Below are 16,745 nucleotides of genomic sequence, written 5' to 3'. Positions count from 1 at the left end.
GGAGGCCCAGGCCCTGGGTCGGAGACGTCTGCGTCGGCAGGGCTGGAGGCCCAGGCCCTGGGTCGGGAGTGGGGGTGTCGAGCCTCCAGGGCCTCAAGGCAACGCCGGTTCTGTCTGCATTCCCCAGTTCTGCTGGGCCCCCAGTTTTATCAGTGCCCCCTGCACCCCCGTCCTTCCACCTGCCAATGTCTCCTCCAACCCTGTCACTGTCGCCAGAACTTCCGGGAGACTCAGGCTTGTCAGGGCCCCGAATTCCGTCAGTGGCCTCTCGGAGCTCTCAGCGCCTCGGAGGACTTCCTGGACTCCCTCATCCTGTCAGGATACCCCCAATTCTTCTGGGCTCCCCAGTTATGTCAGTTCCTGGCCTGCTAGGTTTCACGAACCTTGCCCAGCTCCCCAACCCTGCCATGATTCTCACAACCCTGTTAGAGTACCCCGAGCTTGCTAGTGTCCCCCCCACCCCATTTTGTCAGTACCCCTCTTCCTGTCACCGCCCCCCGCCCCCGTTTTGCCAGGGATCCCTTAGTCTGTACGAGTCCCCGGTCTTATTAGTGACTCCTTATCTTGCAAGGGCTCCTAAATCAATCAGGACCCCTTAACCTGTTAGGGCTCCCAGGCTTGTTGAGATACCACCATTCCTGCCAGGACCCCCGATAGTATGAGTCCCCAGTCCTGCCAGGGTCCTGATGTCCCTTCTCTGTCTACCCTCCTCCCACGGGCTGCAGTTTCGGACTGAGCACTGTGGCTACCCTCAGCCCCCACTTCCTGCAAAAGTTCGTATATATATTGTTTGCCTTATTTAGTGGAAATACATAACTGTGTGTGAAGACAGTGTTTTAAACTGCTGGTGAAATTTCTTTATTTGTAGTAAAAGAATAACTTCAGTGTTGAAATCAAGCTTCAAATGAAGAAACATTTAATATGTAATAAATATTTAGAAGATCTTTATATGATTGTATAAAGATCTATTTTTACATCTATTTATCTTTATACTTTATCTATCTATCTTTATACTGTGTATAAAGATCTCCCCCCATTTAATAACCTAAAAGATAAATCCATGTCTGTATTTCTCCAATTATTCAGTAAATACTATCAAGAACCTACTGTGTGATCTAAACACTTGGAAGCGCTTGGAATATGTTAGTGTGTAAAACAAAGATCCCTGTCCACGGGGACTTTGCATTTTAGTTGAGGGAGACTGAGAATAAACATAGTGAATCAGTGAATGTTATGTTGGAAAGTGGAGAGCACTATGGTGAAAAGAAAAAGTAGAGCTGGGTAAAATGTCATGAGAGCAGGTTCTGATAGTTTGTTAGATGTGAGAGGGAGAGACTTTCCTGGCAGCCCAGTGGTTAAGACTGCACTTCTGCTGCAGGGGGCACAGGTTCAATCCCTGGTTGTGGAACTAAGAGCCCCCATGCCACATGGCAAGGCAAAAAAATAAAAAATAATTTTAAAAAAAGGAAGGAGGGGCGGGAATGAGCCAAGCAGTGGGACTGGCGGGGGGAGCACCCCAGGCAGAGAGGGCAGCCATGCAAAGGCCCTGGGGCGGGAGCATGGCTTTGGCTGGGGTGGTGGCCAGTGTGGCGGTAGGATGAGAGACAGAGCAGGAGGAAAGCCCTGGACCCCGCTCTCCAGTGAAGTGGGGCTTTTTGAGGTTGTGCTCCGACTTAGGTTTTAAATCCTAATACCTGTGTGTGCAGATTTTCAAGACATATCCTATACTGTATATTACTTTAATTTGAAAGCTAGGTATGTGGCGGGCCAATGGGTTATTTTGATGAAATGTTATATCTGTGTACCTGTCCCTATATATACATGTATTGTATTTGTTATGAGGAAAGACAGTCAACTTATTTTCTTTTTTAGATACAAAGTCATGAAGAACTGGGGTGTTATAGGTGGAATTGCCGCTGCTCTTGCAGCAGGAATCTATGTTATTTGGGGTCCCATTACAGAAAGAAAGAAGCGTAGAAAAGGTAAGAAATGAAGCCTTTGCATCATAGTCTGTAGATTCGACCCAAACATTTAATTATTCAAAAACATTACCAAAGGGGGAGGACATGTGTGTTTCTCCTGCGTCTTCAATTTTGTCGACAGTATTTGCTTTTAAGCAGAAGTTAATTTTAATGACTCATTATTTTATATCCTGTAGTAAAAAGATTTATATTTCACCCCCACTAAGGGCGTGAGTTTGAGACATGCTTCGTAATGAGAAATTTCAAGTGGCTTAATTGTCTAAATGTCCTCATTATTACAGCTATTGTGTTTTTCAGCTGTACAGCTGCCTAATTGTGTGATGGCTTTGTGCTTTCACCAAATGGCTGCTAGTCGCTAGTAAATAGTCACTAGTAAATGTTTCAAGTTCATTTCTTCATTAACAAAAAAATCTATTTTCTTATTTTTAAAAATGCCCCCTTTTGTCAATGTTGCTGTACTTATATTGATTAAAATTCAGCCAAAATAAATACATAAAAGGGACAGATGTAGCAAAATGTTAATCATTTTTTAAATATTTATTTTTAATTGGAGGATAATTGCTGTACAATGTTGTGCTGATTTCTGACATACATCAACATAAATCAGCCGTAGGTATACATGTGTCCGCTCCCTCTTGAACCTCCCTTCCACCTCCCACCCCATCCTGAATCATTGTTCAATTTGGGGACGGTTGTTATTGGGGTTCATTAGATATCTATTCTTCTTTTGTGGATGTTTGAGGACTTTCATAATAAAAATTTTGGTTTTGTTGTTTTCAGTTTCAGCAGAAGAGGAAAGTTTGTCAGATCTTGTTAATCTCTTTGCAGAAAGACTGATCAGAATGGCAGGAGCAGTGTCTTTTCCACTGATTATAAGAACAAAATCATTGTCCTGAGGGAGCAAGAACAAAATGATTGTTTTCTTCTGTTGTGAGAAACATTGCTTTCTTAACGAAGGAGAGAGAGAGAGAGTGAGGGAGAGAAAGAGAGAGGTTACTAAGTGTTTCTGTACATTTAACGTAAGCCAGGCTGTGCCAGACACTCTGGTGCTCTGATGAGTTTCACAAGTCCCACGTGGCCAGGACCTGCCCTTCTGCAGCCTCGGATCTCCTGAAGGAGCATTATTAGGTCCAGGCCTTGGCTGGGACAGAACACTTGGCCCCCTGGTCCCTGTGGATAAGGGCTTTCTGAGATTGGGATCTCCAGTCCAAGGCCACAGTGCAGGAGCTCTGGGGCCCAGATGGGAGAGGAACAAAGAGCCGGTCCTGTGTGATGTGCTGTTCTCTTCTCCCCCCTCACTTAGGGCTTGTGCCTGGCCTTGTCAACTTGGGGAACACCTGCTTCATGAACTCCCTGCTGCAGGGCCTGTCCGCCTGCCCCACCTTCATCAAGTGGCTGGAAGAGTTCACCACCCAGTACACTGGGGGTCACAAGGAGCCCCCCCAACACCAGTACTTATCGTTGACGCTGTTGCACCTCCTGAAAGGTACTGAGTTGGAAATGGAAAGGGGACTGTGTGCGTTTTCAGAGCAGCAGCCCAGATGGCAGGCGAAGGGTTAATAGCCTTCCTGTAGGAAAAAAAATCACACAGATTCTTATGAAAAAAGCACTAAGGGCCCAATAGATACACTCAGGGTTTTTTTTTTTTTAATCAAAGATGTAATCATTTATTTTAAAAATTGTCAGTAATAGCTTTTTAAGGAAGGAAAAAAAAACCCACTGCCATTTAAGCATTTGGATTGTAAGAAGTACTCCAGTTTCAAAAACATCAAAGTTAAAAAAAAGTATTTTATCCTAGGGAATGAGGTAATTGACAAAAGCAATAATACAAATTGTATTTAGGTAGAGACAGGATATATCTGGGCTTCCCCTGTGGTTCAGACCACAGAGAATCTGCCTGCAATGCAGGAGACCCAGGTTTGATCCCTGGGTCGGAAAGATCCCCTGGAGGAGAGCATGGCAGTCCACTCCAGTATTCTTGCCTGGAGAATCCTACGGAGAAAGAAGCCTGGTGGGCTACAGTCCAGTCCTTGGGGTCCCAAAAGAGTCGGACATGACTCAGCGACTAACACATAGGATGTATCTAACAAACAAAACAAGCAAAATAAATATTCACTGTGTCCACCATCAAAGAAATATTAATAGCATAATAGTGAGGTACCGCTTTTTGGCCTGTCAGCAAAGATTCAAAAGCAAGTCTACAGTCCTGAGCTGCCCCTGGGTGGCACGTTCATACATGCTGGTGGTGTCATTTGGGACAGCCTTGGCGGAAGGCGGTCTGGAACCACATGGTAACAACTTGCAAAACACGTAGGACCGTTTGACCTAGTGGTTCAGTGGACTGTGATCTGTACTAGCTGGGAGTGGAGTTTGTTCCCAGGGCAGGCAAGTTTGGGAATGGCCCAGTACTAGCCCTGAGGTTGGAAAGCCACAGTGGGCTTGGTACGTGGGCTTGGTAAAGGTTTTAGGAAGCCACCAATCTAACTTCATTAAAAAAAATATTGGAGTATAACTGCTTTACAACGTTGTAGTGGTTTCTGCGGACAACACACGAATCAGCCACATGCACACAGGTGTCTCCTTGTTCTTGAGCCTCCTTCCCTGTATTCCGTCTCCCCACTCTCCAGTCCACCCCTCTAGGTCATCACCGAGCACTGAGCTGAGCTCCCTGTGCTGTACAGCAGCTCCCACCAGCTGCCAGTTTACACACGACGGTGTGTGCCAGTGCTGCTGTCAGTCCGTCCCAGCGCTCCGCCCCCGCTGCGGCCACAAGCCCACTCTGCACGTCTGTGTCTCTATCCCTGCCCTGCAGATAGGTTCATCTGTACCATTTGTCTGGGTTCCATAACAGATACATGTTAATATGCAGTGTTTGTTTCTCTCTTTCTTCGCTCTGTATCAGGCTCTAGGTTCATCCTCCTCACTACAAGTGACTCAGTTCTGTTCCTTTTTACGGCTCAGTAATATTCCATTGTATATATGTATCACAACTTTATCCATTCATCTGTCGATGGACATCTAAGTTGCTTCCTCTCGTTTTATTTTTAACCACTTTTTTTTTTTTTTTTTACTGTAGAACTGGTTTTTCCTCCTGCAGCATCTGTACACCCCTACAGGCAGACAGCAAAACCTGCAGGTGCTCAAGCCCCTTACATGAGATGTCGTAGTATTTGTGTATAACCTAGGCACACCCTCCCATCAACTGTCAATCATCTCTACACTACTTATAATGTCTGATACAATGTAAATTCCATGTACATAGTTGCCAGTGCCTGGAAGAGTCAAGTTTTGCTCTGGGGGACTTTCTGGAATTTTTTTCCCTGAGTATTTTCAATCTTTGGTTGGCAGACTCTAAGGATATGGAACAAGTGGGTATGGATGGCTGACTGTGTGAGCAAAGACTTCTAGCACCTTGTTGTAACGGGGGTTTGGGAAGCAAGGGAAGAATGTGGTTATCCAGCAGTAGGGTGATTAAGCCAGCAATGGAATGTTACCCAGCCATTAAGAATCATCTTTCTGAAGTGTTTTAGTTTTAGTTTTAATTTGGGAGGAGGCATCAGCTATCCTATTAAGTTTAAAAGAGCAGGATACAAAATATGGTATAATTTGACTTCAGGAAAGCGAAAATGTCTGCAGATAAAGGGTGGACAGAAAAAGGCCAAAACATTAGCCATGGATATTTTGGTATGGTACAGGTGACAATTTTAAAAGATGAAAAAAAAACCTACTAAAACTTTCAATAATGATTGTGTATTATTAGAAAAAATTATCAGAAAAAAAATTGGATTTTGAAAACAGTTAGCTGAGTATTGCTTAACCTGAGGTATGATCTCACCTTGACCAGAAACCTTTTTGAAAAGCAAGTTCTGCTCTTCTACATAAGAGGCAACTTGAAACTCTTTTCTTTTACTGCCTTGTTTAAAAAAGAAATTACCACCCCAAAGGCTGTGTGAAGAACTGACATGTCTACACGGGTGTCCTAACGCAGGCTAGGTGCTGTCATAACGGAGGGTTAGGTGTCCTCTTGCCATATGCTCCCCTCTCTGCTTCTGCCTCTTTGTGTCTTTTATTTTGGTTTTTAGAAATAATTTTTACTTCCGTAAGTAAAGCCTGAATAAATTCTCCTTGTGAAAAGTTAAAGCATTACAGAGAGGCCTGAAGTTCTCTTTACCACTATCCCAGCCCTTCTTCCCCACTTCCTTCCAGAAAGCAAAAGATAAGTGTAACCTTCCAGACCATTTCTGTGAATTTAACTGCATTTCTACCTACCCACAGAAATGATATATTGCTTTCTTTGTTTTTTCATGACCAAATAACCTTATGTGCATTAGAGAAACAGCCGTTTCGTACACCTGTCTCTCCCTCATTCACTTTTTTTTCTTTTTCTGAATTTACTGGTCTCATGTATTTTGTCTTCTGTGAACTACTAGCTCATATCCTTTGCCCATTTATAAAACTGTGGTAAAATATCCATAACTTAAAATTTACCATCTTAATTGTTTTGAAGCAAACAGTTCTGTAGTAATAGATATATTGACACTGTTGGGCAACCGTGACCACTGTTTATCTCCAGAATGTTTTCATCTTCCGTATTGAAACTCTACATCCATTAAATGGTAACTCCCTATTTTCTACTACCCCTAGACCCTGGTAACCGCTATTCTACTTTCTGTCTCTGTGAGTTTGACTGTGTACCTTATTTAAGTGGAATCATACAATATATCTGTTCTTTTGTACCCTGTTTGTTTCACTTAGCATAATGTCCTCGAGGTTTATCCACACTGGAGCATGTGCCCGAAGGTCATTCCTACAGGCTGAATATGAACGACTTTCCAGTGTGTGTGTGTGTGTGTGTGTGTGTGTGTGTGTGATGTACACACCGCGTTTTGTTTACCCATTCATAGGTCAGTGGACGTTTAGGCTGTCTCCACCTTTCGGCCGTTGTGAATAGCGCTGCTGTGGACGTTGGTGGACATATATATCTGTTAAAGCCCCCGCTTTTGATTTTGGGGGGTCATATACCTAGATGTAGACTCACTGGATCAGATGGCAATCTATTTAATACTTTGAGGAGTCACCACACCGCTTTCCACAGTGGCTATAGCCTTTTACCTTCCCTTGGCACGGATGTTCCATTCTCCACATCCTCACCAGCACTTGTCATTGTCTGTCTTTCTGATAACAGCCACCTCAGTAGGTGTGAAAGTGATGTCTCACTGTGGCCTTGATTTGCATTTCCCTAATCATAGGTCACGTTGAGCATCTTCTCGTGTGTTTATTGGCCATTTATATGTTTTTTTTTTTAATGTCTATCCTAATCTTTCATCCATTTTTGAAATCAGTTTTCTGTGTTTTTATTGTTGAGTTTTAGGAGTTTTTTTTTTCTAATATATTTTGAGGAGAAGGCAATGGCACCCCACTCCAGTACTCTTGCCTGGAAAATCCCATGGATGGAGGAGCCTGGTGGGCTGCAGTCCATGGGGTCGCTACGAGTCAGATACGACTGAGCGACTTTGCTTTCACTTTTCATTTCCATGCATTGGAGAAGGAAATGGCAACCCACTCCAGTGTTCTTGCCTGGAGAATCCCATGGACAGAGGAGCCTGGTGGGCTGCCGTCTATGGGGTCGCACAGAGTCGGACATGACTGAAGCAACTTAGCAGCAATATATTTTGAATCTTAATCCCGTATCACATACATGGTTTGCAAAACCTCATGCACCTTTACAGCTGTACCACGTCCCCCATCCACTTAGCTATTAGCTTCTGGTGCCTTGTCTAGATAAACTGGCTGTAGCGAACCTCCTTGTACATGGCCGTCAAGCACACAGTCACATGTTTCCCTGGGCAGATCCTGAGAAAGGTTGCTGGATTGTAAGATAGGAAAATAGTAGACATTGCCGCGCTGCCCCACAGTGTTGTAGGCAAAACTGGGCTGAAGGGGACGTTCAGATGTTCTTTGGGAGGGAAAAAGCTAACAGGGCTGCCTGGGGCTGTAGGAGGAAGACGGAAGGAATAATACATCTTTAGACAGGTAGGGTAAGGGTCTGACCCCAGGGTTTATTGCACCAGTAACTGGCTACCAGCTGTCAAGGCTGCTACTTCTCCTCAGGTCACCAGCCATGATTCGACATGGGTCGGGGTGGCAGTATTCAGGGTCACAGCCATCTTGCCAGTTCGCTGAATGCAAATCACAGAGAAGAAACATTGGCTTAATTTATCTGGAGAATCACTGAACTCCCAGAAACTGCACTGAGAGGCAGGCTCCTCCTATATTTTTATCTTCTTTATCTCATGGCAGTGCTGATTCAGTGTAATATATTGGTCCTTAATAATATGCTCAGGGAAGGGGGTGGTCAGGATCAGGAATCAATAAACTTTGGCCCCAGGACCAAATTTGCATGCCACCTGTTTTTGTGAATAAAACTTTATTGAAACACAGCCATGTCCATTTGTTTACATTTTATCTATGTAATATTGCTTATGTATCTATGTAATATATACTATTATGTACCATCTTTATAATATTACATATCTATATAATATTACATATTATCTATCTATCATCTATGACTGCTTTTTGTATTACAGTGGCAGAGTTGAGTAGTTGCTACAGAGACCTGCCAAGCCTAAAATGTTTACTAGCTGACCTTTTACAGCAAAAGTTTGCCAACCCCTGATGTAGATTTAATTGCAGTATAAATTCATAAGCTCATCAAACTTTTATGTGTATCTGTTAAGCTTGATTCTACTCAGATTGAATTCCCTGGTTGTCCAGGCGTTAGGCCTTGGTGTTTTCACTGCTGAAGGCTGGGTTCAATATCTACTCTAGGAGTTAAGATCCCAAAAGCCAGGTGGCGCGACGAAAAACAACAATGACAAAAAGAAAAAAGAAAAGTAAACCATTCAGAGGACTCCTTCAGGCTGCCTCATAGAGCTTGATGCTTTGTAGTAATAGAAATTCAGATGCAAACAAGGCCTAATGGTCCTGGGACAGTCCTGTAGAGAAGGAGCTAGACAGAAAGTGTAGGGGGGAACAGTTGGATGTTTAAGGGCCCTCCTGTCCCTCCAAGTTGAGAGTTAAACTCATTTTATTCAACATTAATCTTGCAACAGTAAGTTTCTGTTGATGATAGTAATTCAGATATCTGAAAGTCGGTTACTAAATGCTGTGGCCGCATGAAAAATTACATTCATTCAGCAAATTCCAGGTGTCTACCAGCGTCCTAACTGGGTAAGGCTACAGGGAAGAGTAACAAAAGAGATATAATTCCAGGGTGAATTTTCCAGTCCTTCCATTTTTAATTAGCTTTGACACATCTTTCTGCACAGGTTTTCTTGGTTAGTTGTTGTGTTGGTTCACTTAATAACTGTTGCCTTTTTTGATTCCAGCTTTATCCTGCCAAGAGGTCACTGACGAAGAGGTCTTGGATGCAAGCTGCTTGTTGGACGTCTTAAGAATGTACCGATGGCAGATCTCTTCGTTTGAAGAGCAGGTGAACACGATATTCAAAACAGGTTTCCTCAGAGACTCCTTCCCATTCATGAGCTGGGGCCTCAGCTCCAGAAACAGCTGCATCGCTGCAGCGGGAGGAGTAAATGCCAGCCTTGACCTTGCAGTTAGTGGCCAGGCCTGTGTGGATGTTTCTGTGACGTTTCAGACAGCCTGAGTGTCCTGAGACCAGGTTGTGATTGGGGACAGAGAAGACTCACAGGACAGGGCATAGGCACGCTGTCGCCAGGGAGGGGAGATCTTTTTAGTTCTCGAGTGACTTTGCACTTCAGTGGCTGATGGGGACACGTGAGGCCTTCAGAGAGACGTGAGTGACTCTACCTTCTCCCCTTCTCCAGAAGACAGCGCTGGGGCTGACAGTGTGAAGCTCTGGGGACCGACAGTTTCGCCCCCGTGGGTGTGCACTTCCGGCAGCACCTCCTCCCATCTGCTAGTGTTCCAGGCTGGCCCCGGCCAGCTTTGTGCTGGCCACTGCCGCCTCCACTGTCCATCCCTTGGACAAGAGCCTTTGGACTCCCCATACTGTGGGGCTGAAGTGAGAGGCATTTAAAAACTCAGAAAAGTGAGGTGGGAAGGCTTTCTCACCCCCCTTTTCTTTAAAGATGGTCTCCGTTTCCACTTTAATCGGAAATCATGTGTGTGTTACTTTTTAAACACGATGTTGAGAATATCTCTGCTTTCTCATGATGCTTCTTGACTAATCCATTACATGTCAAAATATTTTTCCATTTAGAAACTACTTTTGTAATCCTCCTCTGGTAACTGGAATTATTTAGCTACAATTCACATTTCTCTAAACTGAGAGAGCGACTGGAGTTTAGTTCTTCAGGACATCAGATACCTGTCAGCCAAAAAAAAAAAACCATACAGCCTTAAAGCCGAGAATCGGGTTTTATTTGACGGGCATACTGAAGGCAGTCCTTAAGCAGGGAGATGGCCTCTCAGATAGCTCTGGGGGCTTCTCCGAAGAGGTAAGGGAGCAGCCAGGATATATCAAGTGTTTGCAAAAAGAAAAAAACCAGTAGTCAGAACATCGAAAGATTACTGTTAATTAAAGAAAAACCGACTGCCCAAGTTAATGAATTAAGCACTTTTCTACGTAAGGGAAGATGCACACATCTGGGCTCATTGAAATCATTCCTTCAATGTGCACCTTAGCTATCTCGGGCCCATATCCTGCTTTTCTCCATCCTGAATCCCCTCAGGGTGCACAGTGTGGGGCGACTGCAGGGTCTGGTCTGGTGGCCGCACCATCCTTTGCTTACTGATGTGACGAGTGACATTCTTTGTCCACATTCCTTAAGTCCTGCTCTTCTGTCAAGGACCCACTTGGGTCCCAGTTGCTCCTGGGGAGTGTTTCCAGGGTCTGACTCTGAGCCGCATGGCGCTGCGGTGCGTGTGGGGAGAGAAACCACGTCTGTCTATGGTTCCCTTCCTCTCTGAGCACATCAGAACATCTAGCACGGGACCTGGTCCACACCTTCACTGTTAGTGATCAGGTCAGCCAGCCACTTTTATAGCCGTTTCCGTTGAACACACTGGGCCTTGAGAAGCTGGAAAGCAAACTCTACCCAGCTTAGCCATAGAGGGTCTGCCTGGCGGTGCACACGGCGGGTGGTTCTGGCGTTGCCCAGCCTCTGCAGCCGCTCTGAAGAATGCTCTGCCCTCTTGACAGGACGCCCACGAGTTATTCCATGTGATCACTTCATCACTGGAGGATGAGCGGGACCGCCAGCCCCGGGTCACACATCTGTTTGATGTGCATTCCCTGGAGGTAAACTGTTAACACTCTCAGTACATCCAGTGTGGTCTGTGCACATCGAACAGGTGCGGGGGACACAAGTGTGATTTTCCTACAACTTTAAACTGAAAAGTAAAATTCGATCAAAAGCCAGTAGTGGGAGTGAGGCTGGGGAAGGGTCTGAACGTTCACAGTTGGCATTCAGTGACTGTGGTTAGCAGTGTTGAGGTTCTTGAAAGTAATCCCTTGCTGCAATTTGCATTGGCCTTGAGAGGAAAGAGTGTATTCCCCCCGCCCCCACTTTTAATACAGGAGAGCAAGGAGCCCCAAGAATGCTCAATGAATCTCATTTCCCTGGCACATTGTAAATGTTAGAGAGTTGATAAAAGTTAACTAGTCAAAGGAGGAGGGTGCAGATATTCCAGAGAGGAAAGGTGTCCAGTTGCATTTGGTGAAGGAATAGGTACAGAAATCAGTCCAAAAGCAGTTAAGGCTGCTTTTAGGAAGCTTAGCTTAAAGTTGATTTTTAAACAGGGCAGTCAGCACAGAAACAAGAGATTTAAGCAGGGATTGAGGGTGGGTGGCCAGAGGGAGAGCAGTAGGGTTTTCAGCCTCTTTCTCTTTCTTCCCCTGCAGCAGCAGACAGAAATAACTCCCAGACAGATCACCTGCCGCACCAGAGGTAGTCGTTTCCCTTGAACTGTAACGTGTGAGATGTGTACCTTTTTGATAGGACAGTAATTTGCTTTATGTTTTCTAAAAAGAATGTTTTTTTTCTGGTGACATCCATCCCGACTTGGAGTGTGTGCATTTGAGAGGAACTTGTGTTTCAGAAACAGCTCTAAACCGTCCCCCCAGTGAGCATCTCGAGTATTCCATTACAGCCAAGCCCTGCTCAGTTTCTGCTTAATGGACCTGTTTCTGCCTCAAACGGTGGTCTCGCTCTACCTTCTTGAATTGGTCCTGTAACTTAACAAGCTGAAGGTGCCGTGTCCTCCGCGTTTGCACTGTGGCCAGCTCTTCCTGCAAATGTTCCAGGCCTCCCTAGAAGGAAACATGGTTTTCTTAAGAAAATGACATCAGTTCCTTTGTGCACTGGTAGTAATGAGAACAGTTATCTTTTGGGTCCCTGCTCTGTGCCAGTCACCATAATACCTCACAGGAGCCTTCCAGCTGCTCTGTGAAGTTGGTGGTGTGGGGCATGCCCTTAGTCGCTCAGTCGTGTCTGACTCTGCGACCCCATTGGGCTGTAGCCCACAAGGCTGTTCCATCCAGGGGATTTTTCAGGCAAGAATACTGGAGTGGTTGCCATTTCCTCCTCCAGGAAATCTTCCCAATCCAGGGATTGAACCCATGTCTCCTGTGTTGCAGGCAGATCCTTTACCTGCTGAGCCATCAGGGAAGCCCCAGGTGTGGGGCATAGTGGGATCACAATTATCCCCATTTCCAGAAAACTGAGGCTTATAAACATGAAGTCTGGCTCTGGGCCCGGTGACTAAAGAAGCAAAGCCAGGACGCGGCCGAGGCCGGCCTGTCTTCCAGCGCGTGGTTCTAACTGGCACACCACACCGCTGTGTTTATTCCACTAACTCCCATCCTAACCCCCAAACCCCAGCTCTTTAGAACCTGCTCATTCTCATGTTTTCAGAAGTCCTTTTTTTCTGCCTTTGTTTTCTTTTGGCCTTGCCTCATGGTATGCAGGATCTTAGTTCCCTGACCAGGGATCAAGTCCAATATCTGTGCAGTGAAAGCCTGGAGTCTTAACCAATGGACTGCCTGGGAAGTCCAGAAACTTTTCTTTCTAAAGAGGGTGTTTGTACCACGTACTAAGAAGGAGGGTGAATTTTGAGGTTGGTGCCAAAGGGCGAGAGGTGGCCTGTCCAAAGGTGTTCTGTGTTTCAGGGTCACCACATCCCACATCCAACCACTGGAAGTCTCAGCATCCTTTTCACGGACGACTCACGAGTAACATGGTCTGCAAACACTGTGAGCACCAGGTAAATACACTATCAGTGCCTGCTATTTTCCGGCAAGGTTTTATTTAAGATTCATGAAGGAGCCGGAGTGTGCTGACTGACATTGGTGTCTGGCTTTTGTCATTTTCTGGGGTCTCTGTGCTTAGTCAACTGACTGCCCACGTTTGGTGAGTGCTGACGTACCAGTTGACTCTCAGATGGCATCTTCTGTACCAAGAGCAGCAAACCCACTGTGGATTGGCGGGGTTTTGAGTCCTGAGGTTGGGTCTGTACTCTTGGTGAACACTACAGATTCTAGGGCTGGTTTTTTTGTTTGTTTAGCTTTGGTGTGTGTATGTGTGTGTGTTTTGTTTCTGAGATTTTAAAATGTTATTATGCAAAATTTTGAACATGATGCAAAAATAGAGAATTGTACAGCTGTCACCTCAGTCAATTTTAGAATATTTTTATCATCCCCCCACCACACACACGAATAAATCAACCCTGTACCCATTAGCTTCCTTTCTTATTTCTCCTCACACTGTCAGCCCTCGGAAACCACTAATCTGCTTTCTGTCTTTATAGATTTGTCTGTTCAGGACATTTCATATAAATGGAATCATACAATGTCTGGTGCCCTGAGACTCGCTTCTTTGACTCAGCATGTTTTCAGGGTTCTTCCGTGTTGTAGCCCATACCAGTGCTTTGTTCCTGTTTATTACCAAGTACTATTCCACTGTATTGCTAGACCACATTTTGTTTATCTAGTCATCAGTTGATGGACAGTTGAGTTGTTTGTACTTTTCAGCTATTAATGTATAATGCTACTGTGAATAGTTATGTGCACATTTTTGTGGAAACATGTTTTTATCTCTCTTTAATATTTCCCTAGGAGTGGAATTGCTAGCTCATATGGTAACTCTAAGCTTAACCTTTTGAGAGACTGTGAGACTATTTTTCTATTTCTACCAGCAGTGAATGAAGTTTCAAATTTTTCTACATCCTCATCAACACTTTTTATCTAAGTTTTTATTTATAGCCATTCTCTTGTGTGCAACATGGTGTCTCATTTTTTTTCCCCCTCATTGTGGTTTTAATTGGCCTTATCATGAGAACTTCCCGTGTCTCCTGCCGGCGTGGGAGACGTAAGAGATGCTGGTTTGATCCCTGGGTCGAGAAGATCCCCTGGAGGAGGGCATGGCAACTCACTCCAGTGTTCTTGCCTAGAGAATCCCATGGACAGAAGAGCCTGGCAGGCTATAGTCCATAGGGTTGCAAAGAGTTGGACATGACTGAGTGACTAATGATGTTGAATCTTTTTTTTAATAAATTCTCTTGATTTTATTATTTATTGTTTTATTTATAAATAAAATTAATTTATTTATTTTTGGCTATGCTGGGTCTTCATTGCTGCATGTGAGCTGTCTCTAGGTGCAGCCAGCAGGGATGTTGTTTATTGTGGAATGCAGGCTTCTCATTGCAGTGGCCTCTCTTGTTGCAGAGAATGGGCTCTAGAGCATTGGCTATATGGGGCTGTGGTACACGGGCTTAGTTGCTCTATGGCATGTGGGTTCTTCCTGGACCAGGGACTGAACTCATGTGTCCTGCATTGGCAGGCAAATTCTTAACCACTGGGCCACCAGGGAGGTCCCAAAAGCAGGAACTCTTATTAAATGTATTTTGTCGTCTGTTTTTTTTTTTGGGGGGGGTGCCAATTAATCATAAAACATGCACATCTTTCTGTGTAATCATGTATACTTCTACTACAGTATTTTAAATACAGTATTCCACTCTATGTGGACATGATATAATTTACTCTGTCATTCCCTGGAAGTTTCACCCATTCGTGTTTTGCTGTTTTAAATGGTGCTGTGGTAACTACATCCATGTAGTTATGTTGTCTGTGGTTATTTCCTTAGGATAATATCCCCATTTTGCTGGGTCAGGTATGTTATTGTACAGTTTTTCCAAACTGTCCTTTAGTATTATTGTAGTTCTTATGTTTACAAAGTTGTTCTTAATAGACTTTGCTTCTCGGTAAGTACATTATGTTTAACTATGTTACTGTTGGGTGTGTAAATATGAAACTGTTTTATAGGCATATACCTTCGACTTGAACCTAAGTCCTTTCTGTATTTCCTGCAATTTATATTTCAGAGTCCCGTTCGATTCGATACCTTCGACAGTCTTTCCCTCAGTATTCCAGCCTCCACATGGGTATGTACCCATCTCTGGTTTATTTCGAGTCTGTTTCAGAGACCTCTGAATCTGAAAGAGCTTTGAGGCATCTTGTGTAACTCAGGTACTACACATGACTCAGACACATAGTTGGTTGAACCTGTCTTAGTTTTAATCTGTGGTTACCACGACCTGTCAGGGGGAAGAAGGTGGTTTCTCTCTCGCTGCAGAAATTTTGGCTTTTTCAAATACATATACACACACCTCTCAAGTTCAGAGATGCGTAAAACAGCACAGAAGCGCATACTTTTCTGCAGTATTGGGTCCTCATACCCTTGAATCCGTCCAGAATAACAAATCTAGGATGCTCTGAATGCTCCATTTTGTTCGGGAAACACCCACTTGTGTCTGTGAGGCCTCGCAGCCTACCTAAGCAGAGTAAAGCTCTGGGCTTCACCCTGTTAGCGGTGTCAGTCCAGCTCTCCTTGACTTGTATTCATGAACGTGCTTCTTGTGCCATAGGGTCATCCACTGACCCTGGACCACTGCCTTCACCACTTCATCTCGTCAGAATCCGTGCGGGATGTTGTCTGTGACAACTGTACGAAGGTATGACTTTAACCCCAGCTGCCATCTCCTGAGCTGGCCCCCATGTCCGGATACAAGGCCTCGCATACCCTTAGCCCTGAGCTCTGTTGACTGGCCCAGAGGCTCCCTGCAGCCACAGCCACCTAACTTGCTTAGAAAGTTGGCAACCCACGGACTATATCTTTTCCCAGATGAGTTGTTTCATTCACAGAATGTTTAAAGGAAAAAAATGGAATCATATGCTTTGAGGTGAGACATGCCCGCTCCAATTTGCTACAGTCCCCTCCATGCCCACCTGTCTCACTCCTGCCCAACTGCCCCAGGAATGTCATCCTCTGAATTAAGAGAAAGTATACGGGAAAGAATTTTTGAAGACACAAAACAAAACAGATGACAGGCAGCCAGTGCAGAGTTTCATTGCGGCCTCTTTGTTTCTCTTGCTGCAACAGTCACAATTATTTAATGACTCTTGTTTTTGTTCAGTTGCTAAGTCATGTCCAACTCTTGGTGACCCTGTGGACTACAGTATGCCAAGCTTCCCTGTCCTTCACTATCTCCCGGAGTTTGCTCAAACTCATGTCATTGAGTTGGTGATGCCATCCAACCATGTCATCCTCTTTAAAACAGTGAAAGCGAAAGTCGCTCAGTCATGTCCGACTCTTTGCAACCCCATGGGCTATACAGTCCATGGAATTCTCCAGGCCAGAATACTGGAGTGGGTAGCCTTCCCTTCTCCAGGGGATCTTCCCAACCAAGGAGTCCAACTGGGGTCTCCTGCATCACAGATGG

General features: G+C 44.7%; 1 protein-coding gene across 2 annotated transcripts in view; it reads left to right on the top strand.

The window, feature by feature from the left end:
- Window positions 1-1,434: 1,434 nt before the first annotated feature.
- Window positions 1,435-16,745, top strand: part of USP30 (ubiquitin specific peptidase 30) — a 22,526-nt gene continuing 7,215 nt past the window's right edge. The window contains exons 1-8 of one of the 2 annotated variants that reach the window (XM_010828670.1): window positions 1,435-1,982; window positions 3,286-3,468; window positions 9,374-9,477; window positions 11,170-11,268; window positions 11,872-11,917; window positions 13,138-13,232; window positions 15,348-15,407; window positions 15,891-15,977. In XM_010828670.1, the coding sequence (XP_010826972.1) occupies window positions 1,784-1,982; window positions 3,286-3,468; window positions 9,374-9,477; window positions 11,170-11,268; window positions 11,872-11,917; window positions 13,138-13,232; window positions 15,348-15,407; window positions 15,891-15,977 (873 nt within the window). In that variant the 5' untranslated portion in view covers window positions 1,435-1,783. The remainder of the gene's footprint in view (window positions 1,983-3,285; window positions 3,469-9,373; window positions 9,478-11,169; window positions 11,269-11,871; window positions 11,918-13,137; window positions 13,233-15,347; window positions 15,408-15,890; window positions 15,978-16,745) is intronic. The other variant, XM_010828672.1, reaches the window with a different exon arrangement.

This window comes from Bison bison, unplaced genomic scaffold, assembly GCF_000754665.1.
Source record: "Bison bison bison isolate TAMUID 2011002044 unplaced genomic scaffold, Bison_UMD1.0 scf7180017864495, whole genome shotgun sequence".
NCBI lineage: Eukaryota > Metazoa > Chordata > Mammalia > Artiodactyla > Bovidae > Bison > Bison bison.
Note: the sequence above shows the minus strand (reverse complement) of the source record. Positions and strands in the feature narration are given on the sequence as shown.